Here is a 12,016-nt window from a genome sequence, read left to right as displayed (position 1 = left end):
CTTAAGTCGTCTACGGAGTCATTATCATTTTACAGACGGGAGATGAGATGTTATTCTAAGGGTGTGTTTGAAGTTATAGATAATTAATCTACCTATAAATTATCTTATCTATCTCACGTTTTTTTGTCATATTATTTATCCATCTTTCAATTATTTATCTCACATCAATCAATCATAAATTATTTATCGTACATCAATCAAATCATTGAATTTAAATTACTATATTACCCTTTATAAATAATATTATTCATATTTTTATTAATTATTAAAAGGATAAAATAGTAATTTACTATTTTCATATAATATATAATCAATCAAATCAAACAAACTATAATCTATCAATCAAATCAAATCTTATATTAACTATCATTTTTATTTATTTTGTATTACAATATATTACTTATCTCTATATTATTTATCTTATCTTCAACTTCAAACGAACCTTAAAAGTATTGCACGAATATTTATCAATATCCATCTTTTGAATTCTCTCAAATTGTATCTGTGTTTTACAAATTAAGAATCAAAGAAAATCAGAGATGCTAAACCTATTTCTAAAATTCAAATTATAGTTCTCTTTTATTTATTTTTGAAATAAAGTAGTTGGTGACTAAAAGATTAAAACTTGAAAATATGAATCCATGTCAAAGTGCTTTGCTACTAGTCGATCTAATGACGTCGGGCATATATATATTCTATCTACACACACATATATAATTTTTTATATAAATTATAATATTTCAATTTAAATATTGAGATAATATAATATTTTCCTACGCTTTATTTTCTCATAAGAATAAAAACATTACGAAGAATGTGTATTACATGAAAAAAAAGTATATTACGATATAAAAATCAAGAAAAGAAAAATAGGAAAATAATACAGTATATACTCAAAGATTAAATATCTATTCTTCTATTCTATTTTATTAAAATTGAGGGGTTCGTACGTTGGTATGTCTGACCTCTTTCATTTTGCCATTTAGTTTATATTTAATTATCAAAATGTATTTTATTTTTTTTAATTGATAACTACTTATTTACACAAATGTCTTTTTCACTATATTTTTTTTGTCCTTTTATGGATTTTTTAAATACAAAAATATCATTTTTTAAATACTAATTTTTTAAAAAAGACTTAACGATACAATGTGAATATTTTTTATGAGTAAAAATTATTTTGGTATAAGAATTATTAACAAATAAAAAAATTGATACATGAATATTGTAAATAATTTAACTAATACATGGTTCAACTAAAAGTTCAATATTTTCCCTCAAATCTAAATTTAAGTCCAACTATTATTATTAAATCACAAAAACTCTTGTGAAACTTTCTCATGGGTTAATTTTTTAGACATATTTTTAACTAGACAGGACCTATAAAAATATTATTTTTTATGCCGAAATTATTAATTTTCACTTTATATCTAGATCGAGTGATCAATCTCATAGATAAATATTTGTGAAACTTCTCACAAGATACATGTTCTTTTTAAATTCAATAATTAGGCACACATTTTTATTTTCAAGATTATTTTTTTAACAAAAAATATTTATTTAAAGAATTATATTACAATGAATCTGTATTGATAATTCACCGTTTTAACTTTTCAAAATGTAGTATTTATCCATTATAAATTCAGAAAACTCCTTAACATGAAGTTTGTAAATCATGTAAAAAATGAATCTCCTAAAAAATGGGGAAAAACGATTTGAAAATGTGATGAAAGAATTCGGAGAACTACTATTGAGATCGAATATGCGTGTGGGTGGGATGAGGTGAATACATACTTTTTAAAAAAACTTTAAAAATAATTTGATCGATCGAGTAGGTGTTATATAACCAACTAAACCTAAGTTCTTAACTTTTGTAAACACTCAAACAACAAAAAGTGCGAAATCAGTTTGATAGCTTTCAATGAATCTCTATACTCAACTCAACAGGATATCGACAAGATAGAGTAAGATGCAAATAATCAAAGAATACAAGAAATATGGAAGTTTGAAGGTTGATCCTTTTACGTTTCCTCTTCCTCCATTTAGGTAGGAATTCACTAGAAGACTTTGGCTTTACACAGACGATGTAACAACCCACTCCAACTTTAGGACTTATACACTGCCTAAATCGGAACTCCTAGTTCATTACAAGATAATACTTCAAATCTTATCACAATAAAACACACATGATGTCACAGTTTGAATCCTGAGATCCAAGCTATCAAACTTTTTCTTCGAAATTCTTCTATTTGAAGCGGTCGAGAAGCTTTAACGTACTGATAGATCCTGCAGATCAAATGTATTTCAAATGAGCGAGGGTTGATTTGAACAGAGTAATATGAAGCTTTTTGTGTGATAATGCAAAGCTTGTAAGCGAAAGAGACAACGATTCAAAAATGCTTAAGTTCAGTTCTTTGCCTTTTTCTCTTTGATGCATCCTCTATTTATAGTGACTTTTGAATGAGACAAATCAACGTTCGACTGTTGGCCCATAAATGAAAAATCAATGTTGTTGCCGTCCTTTCTTGATATATAGTACACTTAAATAAATGCGAAATTTTGATCTTTCCAAATATGGGAGGCTACGGTCGCAGACAACTCCTGTGCACAAATATTGCAGTATACATTTCGGAAAACATTATGATATTCTGATTCTTTGTTAGCTGTGCATGTCTTGACCAATATTTTCATAATCGAATCGGTAAATCCATAAAAAAATAGTTCAATCGCTAAGACCAATTCAACCGGACGATCGGACTGGAATATAATTATACTGTATAAAATAATAATATAATATAGTAACTGATATATTTTAAATTTGTAATAAAAGCTTAAATATATGTGTATATATACATATAATAATAATAATATATCTACATACCAAAGTTTAAAATTTAAACAACAACATATATATATATATATATATATATATATATATATATAATATGATCAAAATATGAAATATAATTATTATATATTGTATAAACAAAAAATTAATTAAAATAAGCTTATATACTACTAAAATTACTATTTTTAAAAGGTTTAAAACCAAATAATCATGTATATGTAACCAAAAATAAAACTTTTAAATTTAAAATATGGGAAATAAGAAATAACTATATTTTTTAAAAATTTATTTTTTAAAAAATTATTTTTTTAAGATTTAGGTTCACCGGTTCACCGGTTAAAGGCTGGTCAAACCGGTTTTTGACCGGTTTCGAGCGATTTAGCTGGAAAACAGTTTTTGAGATTATTTCGGTTCGTACCCATGATTGGTTCGTGTTTGAACCGGTCGAACAGATCAGTCTGGTCCAGTTTTTAAAACATGGGTCTTGGCAACCAACTTTTCTGAGAGAGTGTGTTGAACACCTTGCAAGTTGTGAAGCTTTAATCGGAAGATATATTATGATTGTTACAAAATCTTCATTGGAGTAATCCGTTGAGTGAGCCATCTATTACCGGAACGGACGAGTAGATCTTCTTAATATACAAATACCAATTGATATCACTAGGATGCTTGGTACCAGACAGGTGCTATACTACTTGAGAGGGGATGAGCACTCTACAGCTTGAGACCAGGTGAATACTCTACAACTTGAGTCCGGATGAGTACTCTTGAAGTCGTCAAAGAGTGCGGCCGAGTACCTGAATTACAAAGCAAGACAGCTAGATCTACTACAGTGAATTTGTTGGATAATATATATAATATATCGATGTGTGCTATGTTGATTGGAATTTTCCATTTAGGTGAATGAAAATCGGACAAGTAACTAATGGGCTTGTTAAGTGGATGGTTAGAGTGGAATAATAAATGTCCCACATTAGAAAATTAACTTGGAATGAGTGAGCTTATATTGAGTTGCATTTTATGAATGTGTAAGAATGATTGGTCAGAAGGCTCTCTCTCGCACGCGCTTGCACAAGTGAGGGTGCAAATCAAGGGGCCAATTTGCACTGAAAAAGGCTTGACTTGTTTGCAAGCATACGAGCGCAACTTGGGTGCATTGAATGTCGGGCCAATCAAGGAAAAAAAATCGTTTTCTAGTGTGTTAGCCACCTTTTTGCAATGTTATTTTTCAATTTCGGATGAGAAAAGACCGTCCACATCCCCTGGAAAAAGCTTCTGGACGAGACCCTTCATCTCGTTGTCCCTTGGTGCTTCTACTGACAGTCTCTTGGTACTTTAGCTAGTCAACCATTGGCCTTTCATATTCCAAAGTTGTGTCTGTCTACATGGTTTTGTACACCTATAAATAGATGATGTCCAGAGCCCTCAAAACACATAGCAACAACTACTTCCTTCTTCCGCCTCTTGTTTGCTTCCTTCATTTCCGTGATAGAGTTCAGGTACTGTCTTCAGTTCATCGTTCAGTAATTTCGTGTGTGGTTATTGCTGGTTTAGCCATTGTATCCTGGGAAATAGTCATCCATCTTCATCCTCGCAACACATACTGGAGGGGACAAATCTGTTTTAACGAAACTGTACTAGTTACAGGCCTCTGTTTGCTTTACTATTTTCTTACTGCTTCATGTTATACAGTCGTTTACTGTTAAAATACTCTTTCGTTTGTTGTTCTATCATCATTGTATTTCAATCACGTTACATCCGACATTATTTTACGATTCTGTTCATATTCGGATTTTAGCAATTTGGCTAACAATCTTAAAAAAGATCCGTTTTTTTTTTGTATACTCATTATGCTAATTGTTTCAAATATGGCTACTGATTCGAACAAATCGAATGTGCCAAAGACCACTACCCCCATTGTCAATGTCACTGCTCTTGCTACTACGATGCCTCTGAGCCATGTTGACAAGCCGCAGAAATTCGACGGATCAAATTTCAAAAGGTGGCAACAGAAGATGTTCTCCTATCTTACTACCTTGAATCTAGAAAGGTTCCTCACCGAGGATGCTCCCAAACCAGATGATGTTGACGGAGATATGCAGACTTCTAGTGCTATTGATGCATGGCACCATTTAGATTTTCTGCGTAGAAATTATATAATGAATGGTTTGGCTAATTTGCTGTACAATGTGTACTATATTGAGAAAAAGATGGTTCGGGGATTGTGGGAGCCACTGGATCGGAAATACAAAACTGAATATGTCGGGGCCAAGAAGTTTATTGTTGTTCGATTCTTGGACTACAAGATGGTTGACTCCAAAACAGTGATCAGTTAGGTTCAGGGCCTCCAAGTGATCCTGCATGATATACACACAGAGGACATGGTGTTGAGTGAAACCTTCCAAGTGGCAAATATCATTGAGAAGCTAACTCTGGCATGAAATGATTTCAAAAATTATCTGAAGCACAAACGAAAGGAGATGAATGTGTAAGAACTGGTTGTTAGGCTTCGTATTGAAGAAAGCAACAAGGTATCTGTAGCGACCCAACCCGGATCCACTACCTAATCAGATTTAGAGCATAATTAAGCATGCAATTAAAATAAATACATAAATTTGCTGCGGAAGACTTAAATAAATGTTGGTCGGCGGAATACAACCGACTAAAACAAATTTGATTATACAACCCAAATCGAATTAAATAAAACATACAGCTAATCCTGTTGTCTTCAATGGGCACTGTCTCCTCCAAGTTTTTAGGTGTACTGCCTGCACCTGCATTTGCCCTGTCGAATGGGGTGTCCATAAAATAGAAAAACACTGGACGTGAGCTCTAAAGCCCAATACGCTAGTATGGGTAAACATACAGTCATGATGCATGCATGATGTAATGTCTGGGTATCCGTATCTGGGATAACTGTATCCAAACTGCTCAGACTAGCGCCTAGGACATGAGTAGTACCGATCGAGGAATCAAAGCACTGGGCACTTCCACTCACTCCTAACTGGACGTGGACTAGAATCCCTCGATGTCAGTGCCGGATAGACCCGTCGGTCAGCAGGGCCCTCGACATCAAACGTCCAAACAGGGTTGAGCGGCCCTAACACTGGCTCATCTCAAAAGATGTACATACATAATATGATATGCAAATACCGCATAAATAATCAATGCAATCATGACACATAAAATGCAACATATAAGCATGCATACCCACTGACAATATCAGTCAGTACTTACGTACCTCACTAAAGGCATTCCTAGCAGTTCCACTCTAGGTTCCAAGCCTATCATCAGCTCTACAATGTAAATACCCATGCATCATTATTTAAGCTATAAAATCCTTAACTAAGATATTGCATACTCCTAAATATTTTTAGGAAGCAAAAGCTATACCTTCGTCCGTCGTCAGCCCGCTGATGGCGACTTTCCCAAAACTTAGGCACAGCTCCGCTATGACGCCGGGATCGCTCTGCTATTTTCGGATTCCCAATAGGACACCTATAATTCCCTAGATCTGACTAGAAAGGCTAAGAAACGAGAGAGAGAAGAGAGGAATGAGCAAGGAATGACACCCCTCGACCCTATATTTATAGACGCAGATCAGAACGTCCGATCACCATCGGTGCATCCGATGTCCCATCTAGTTTGTAAGCAATGACGTCACCTTGATGACCTCACTAATGACATCATCCCTGCACGAACGGAGTCCGATATCCAATCGGAACGTCCAATCCGGCCAATAACCATTCTCTTAATTATTTTGTTTAATTGTGATTAAACCCCTTAATCATCGTATTTTGGGTACGGGTCACTACAGTTTCCGAAAGAAGGTTTCTCAATACTGCTATGGAGAGGGCCAATGTAGTGACCCGCGCCGTGATCACCTACTAATCAGAACTTAAGCATGCATTAAACTTAATTAAACATAATCAGAGAAATAACACCGGAAAATCTTAAAGATAAACAATTCCAAGATAAATAAATCTTGATACAACCAAATCGAATATATACCGAATAAAATCTTAATCTAGAAATCCTCTGATGACCCTTGCTACCAAGCCCTGGTCACCGATCAACTACTGATCTCGCTCCTGGTCCACCTGCAAAACCTGCCCCATCGAATGGGGTGTCCGAGATAAAAGCAGGGACGTGAGCGCTAACGCCCAGTACGTAAAGTATTGAATATACAGGTCTATATGATGCATGCAACATGAACTATGAATGATTTGGGTAACTGGGATCATATCTGGAAAATCATGCTCAGTTCATAGGCGCCTCCAGTATGCGCACGCTGCTCCGAAGATCCAGTGGGTGCCACACATACTGAACCCGATCTTGGACTATCACCGTCCTGGGTAAAAACCGTACACGCTGCCCCGCCAGTCCAGTGGGTGTCACACGGTACCCGATTGTATAATAACAACAACCCTAGGGCTGAGCGACCCTAGAACAACTGGTTATCTCAAAAGAATAACAGGCTCAACATGGTATGCAAATGCCGCATACAAATCATGAACAGTAAATCATGCATATTATGACAGATAATAATGCAACACATAAACATGTATATTCAGCTGGCTATCTCAGTCTGTACTTACGTACCATAGTTCTACTAGGCAAGCTATACCAGCTCTAAAGTCCAAGCCTATAATCCGCACTACAATGCAAAAATACTCATGCATTATAACAATATTCTAAAACCTTAACTGCGCTATAGCATACTCCCTATTTACTATAAGGAGTCAAAGCTATACATGCGTCCGTCGTCAGCCCGCTGATGACGATTGCCCCAGAACTTGGGCACCACTCTGCAGCAACCCTGGAGCGCCTCGCCAACCTCCGGACCAAGCCTAGGAAGGATGGAATCAGTCCTAAACTCCTAAAACTAGGCTGAAATCGAGAGAGAAAGATAGGAATTGGTGTGAAATTGTGGCCCTAGGAACCCATATTTATAGGCCACGATCGGAAGCTCCGATCGTAGGATCGGAAGCTCCGATCTCCACCTGCAGCTACGTGTTCAATCCTCGAAGACACTTGGCACTGGACAGGGATCGGAAGCTCCGAACTGGTTCGGAAGCTCCGATCGAACCGCTTCTTCTGAACTATTTCCGGGTGCTTCCGAACTGGTTTTGGACCCTCGGGACCTATCCTACCATTTTCGGACGTTCCGGATCTGATTTTCCACTTATTTTAACCAAATAAGGACTCCTTAAACATGTTTTGACACTTTTAAAATTATATGTCATTTTCTAACATGTTTAAAATCACCTAATCTTGTAAAATGGAACCGGGCTACTACATTCTCCCCCTACTTAAGATATTTCGTCCTCGTACAATCTTAAGTACTAAATGCAGTAAAATACTAAATAAACATATTAAGTACCGATATGGACTTGAATAAGAACAACAAGTTCTTTATTCTCTCATTATCAATCATCACTGTGTCTTGATGAAAAATTGTAATCACTTGACAACTCAAAATCATATCTCTAATCTCATGGGAAAACCACCCAAATAAGTCTTACAATCACTTAATAAAAAACCCAAATCACCATGCTGATCATATCCCCGATCCCTATCTAAAACTCTGCTAAGGCCAGACTATACTGATCAAATCTCCTGGTTCTCCCCCAGTACCACCTGCGAAAACTTTCCTTCCAGAATGTACTCTTGTCAAAGAATCCTTTCCAAGACCATTCTGTCAATGAAAACTAAAATTTGTATCTCTGATAAAGTCAGACGATAACTTTCAATTATCTTGGCACTAATCCAGTACCAATATAAAATTCATAAGAATATTCCTTTTGGTAATTATACCCCTTGCTATAACTGTGCAAAATATCAAGACTCAGGTAGCCTCCCCCAATAGCCTATCTCGAATAAACCTCCCAGAAAACACCGGCGTAGGTCGCGCTTCCTATCCCATCTTTGAACAATCCAGCACAGTCCTCAGCACCTGGTATAATGCATCACTAAAAGTATGATGAAAATCCATCATCAATAAACAATTAATCAAACACTGAGTATCTGAGGAAACAAGTCAACTCTGGCACTATGTCAAATCACTGACTTTTTGAATCAAAGGAAAAATCCTAGAACTGATCATCTGAAAACTAGAACAACTCTAATCCTTGGTTATGCAAATATCAACTAATTCAACACAGTTGAATATTGATCAGAAAATACTTGGAATTTAAATTTAGAAAATTCCCAAATCATAAATCCACATGATTGTCAGAATACAACTTATTAACATTATGTTATCACAAAACAGAATTATCAAACGGAATACTCAAATATATCATCCGTCAAAATCATTCTGAGTGTCATCATTCTTTTCTGACTGCGTCTGAGATCCCTGCAAAGCATAAATCTGACCCTGCATCCGAGACTGTTGACCATCTCCATGATGCCTACTCTGGGTCCTCTACTGCACTGATGCCTCAGACTGTCTACTCACCTGAGATCCCATCCTAGATGCTTGTCCACTCTGTCCGCTACGCTTGGGACAATCTCTCTTGAAGTGATCAACACTTCCACAGATGAAACAAGCTCCAGCAGCGGCTCTACAATTCTCAGTGGGATGATCTCTCCCACAATGATCACACTGCAACTTTTTCTTTCCCGACTGACGAGTCTCACCAGATCCTGTAGATGAAGAAGATCCGGATTTCTTAAACGACTGAGTACGGGGACCCAAAGACCTCGTGGGTCTTGACGAGATGAATGACGTGTTGCATCGAATGCTGTCCTCTGCCTGGTGACATCGACTCACTAAACCCTCGTAAGTCATGTCATCTCCCACAGCAACTTGGTCATGAATATCTGGATTAAGGCCTTGGAGGAACAGATTATACTTTGCCTCTAAACTATCGGAAATCTGGGGGCAATAAGGCAACAACTCAAAGAACTTCAACTGATACTCCTCAATCGACATTGATCCCTGCCGCAAACCCAGCAACTCACTTGTCTTCATCTGTCGGAGAGCAGAAGGAAAATATAGCTTATGAAAAGCCATGCGGAACTCATCCCAGGTAGCAACTCCTCGGGCTACAATAAAAGGCGCAGAAGTAGAATCCCACCACTTCCGAGCTCGTCCTTCGACCAGAAAATCAAGAGTCTCCATCCGCTGCTCCTCAGTGCATCGGAACTCCCGGAAACAAACTTTCATACGTCGTAGCCAGTTTCCCGCATCCTCCGGTGACTCTCCTCCGACTAAAGGCTTCGGACCCATCTGCATAAACCTATGCATGCTAAAACGCCTATGATCATCATGGCGATGGTGATGACGGCCCCGACGATGCTCTCGATCATCCTGATCACCCCAGCGTCCACCTATGCTGCCTTGACTACTCTTGTCACCATGACCCGCCATCTACACGATGATTAAAGGTTAAACCCAATTCCAACAATCTAGTTCCCAAGATTACTATGCATGCTCTGATACCATAAATGTAGTGACCCGCTCCGTGATCACCTACTAATCAGAACTTAAGCATGCATTAAACTTAATTAAACATAATCAGAGAAATAACACCAAAAAATCTTAAAGATAAACAATTCCAAGATAAATAAATATTGATACAACCAAATCGAATATATACCGAATAAAATCTTAATCTAGAAATCCTCTGATGACCCTTGCTACCAAGCCCTGGTCACCGATCAACTACTGATCTCGCTCCTGGTCCACCTGCAAAACCTGCCCCGTCGAATGGGGTGTCCGAGATAAAAGTAGGGACGTGAGCGCTAACGCCCAGTACGTAAAGTATTGAATATACATGTCTATATGATGCATGCAACATGAACTATGAATGATTTGGGTAACTGGGATCATATCTGAAAAATCATGCTCAGTTCATAGGCGCGTCCAGTATGCGCACGCTGCTCTGAAGATCCAGTGGGTGCCACACATACTGAACCCGATCTTGGACTATCACCGTCCTGGGTAAAAACCGTACACGCTGCCCCGTCGGTCCAGTGGGTGTCACACGGTACCCGATCGTATAATAACAACCCCCCTAGGGCTGAGCGACCCTAGAACAACTGGTTATCTCAAAAGGATAACAGGCTCAACATAGTATGCAAATGCCGCATACAAATCATGAACAGTAAATCATGCATATTATGACAGATAATAATGCAACACATAAACATGTATATTCAGCTGGCTATCTCAGTCTGTACTTACGTACCTTAGTTCTACTAGGCAAGATATACCAGCTCTAAAGTCCAAGCCTATAATCCGCACTACAATGCAAAAATACTCATGCATTATAACAATATTCTAAAACCTTATCTTCGCTATAGCATACTCCCTATTTACTATAAGGAGTCAAAGCTATACCTGCGTCCGTCGTCAGCCCGCTGATGACGATTGCCCCAGAACTTGGGCACCACTCTGCAGCAACCCTGGAGCGCCTCGCCAACCTCCGAACCAAGCCTAGGAAGGATGGAATCACTCCTAAACTCCTAAAACTAGGCTGAAACCGAGAGAGAAAGATAGGAATTGGTGTGAAATTATGGCCCTCGGAACCCATATTTATAGGCCATGATCGGAAGCTCCGATCATAGGATCGGAATCTCCGATCTCCACCTGCAGCTACGTGTTCAATCCTCGAAGACACTTGGCACTGGACAGGGATCGGAAGCTCCGAACGGGGATCGGAAGCTCCGATCGAACCGCTTCTTCCGAACTGTTTCCGGGTGCTTCCGAACTGGTTTTGGACCCCCGGGACCTACCCTACAATTTTCGAACGTTCCGGATCTGATTTTCCACTTATTTTAACCAAATAAGGAATCCTTAAACATGTTTTGACACTTTTAAAATTATATGTAATTTTCTAACATGTTTTGTAATGCCCCGTTTTTATCTTAATTGATGTTATTTGAGATAAGCAGTGATTTTAGAATTCGAGATCGAACTTTTTATTGATCAGGGACTATTTTGCAATTTTCAGAATTTTCAGGGACTGAAACGCAATTATGGGATTTGTTATATTATCTACTTGACTTGGTCATTTTCTTATCCTCTCATCTCCTTCCCCAACCGTGTTCCATCCATTGAAGCGACCAAAAAGCTTCTCCAAGCTTTTGTGATTTCATTTCTAGCTCAATCCGCCCGATAGAATTGATTTCTGACTTGATATTTGCGATCACAGTGATGAG

General features: G+C 37.6%; 1 protein-coding gene across 1 annotated transcript; it reads right to left on the bottom strand.

Annotated features, from left to right (window-relative positions):
- Nucleotides 1–9,149: 9,149 nt before the first annotated feature.
- On the bottom strand, nucleotides 9,150–10,082 carry LOC140877495 (uncharacterized). The gene is made up of 3 exons (XM_073281032.1): nucleotides 9,629–10,082; nucleotides 9,309–9,496; nucleotides 9,150–9,206 (listed from the first exon to the last, which is right to left on the bottom strand). The coding sequence occupies exons 1-3, from the start codon at nucleotides 10,080–10,082 to the stop codon at nucleotides 9,150–9,152; spliced, it is 699 nt and encodes a 232-aa protein (XP_073137133.1).
- Nucleotides 10,083–12,016: the final 1,934 nt, after the last annotated feature.

This window comes from Henckelia pumila, chromosome 2 (assembly GCF_033568475.1).
Source record: "Henckelia pumila isolate YLH828 chromosome 2, ASM3356847v2, whole genome shotgun sequence".
Taxonomy (NCBI): Eukaryota; Viridiplantae; Streptophyta; class Magnoliopsida; order Lamiales; family Gesneriaceae; genus Henckelia; species Henckelia pumila.
Note: the sequence above shows the minus strand (reverse complement) of the source record. Positions and strands in the feature narration are given on the sequence as shown.

Excerpts from the sequence above, each read along its gene's own strand:
- LOC140877495 (XM_073281032.1), bottom strand. The coding sequence starts at position 10,082 with ATGGGTCCGAAGCCTTTAGTCGGAGGAGAGTCACCGGAGGATGCGGGA. Across the intron at positions 9,497-9,628 it reads AGATGACATGACTTACGAGG|GATCTGGTGAGACTCGTCAG; the intron begins GTTTAGTGAGTC and ends CTTCATCTACAG. Across the intron at positions 9,207-9,308 it reads CATCTAGGATGGGATCTCAG|GGATCTCAGACGCAGTCAGA; the intron begins GTGAGTAGACAG and ends TATGCTTTGCAG.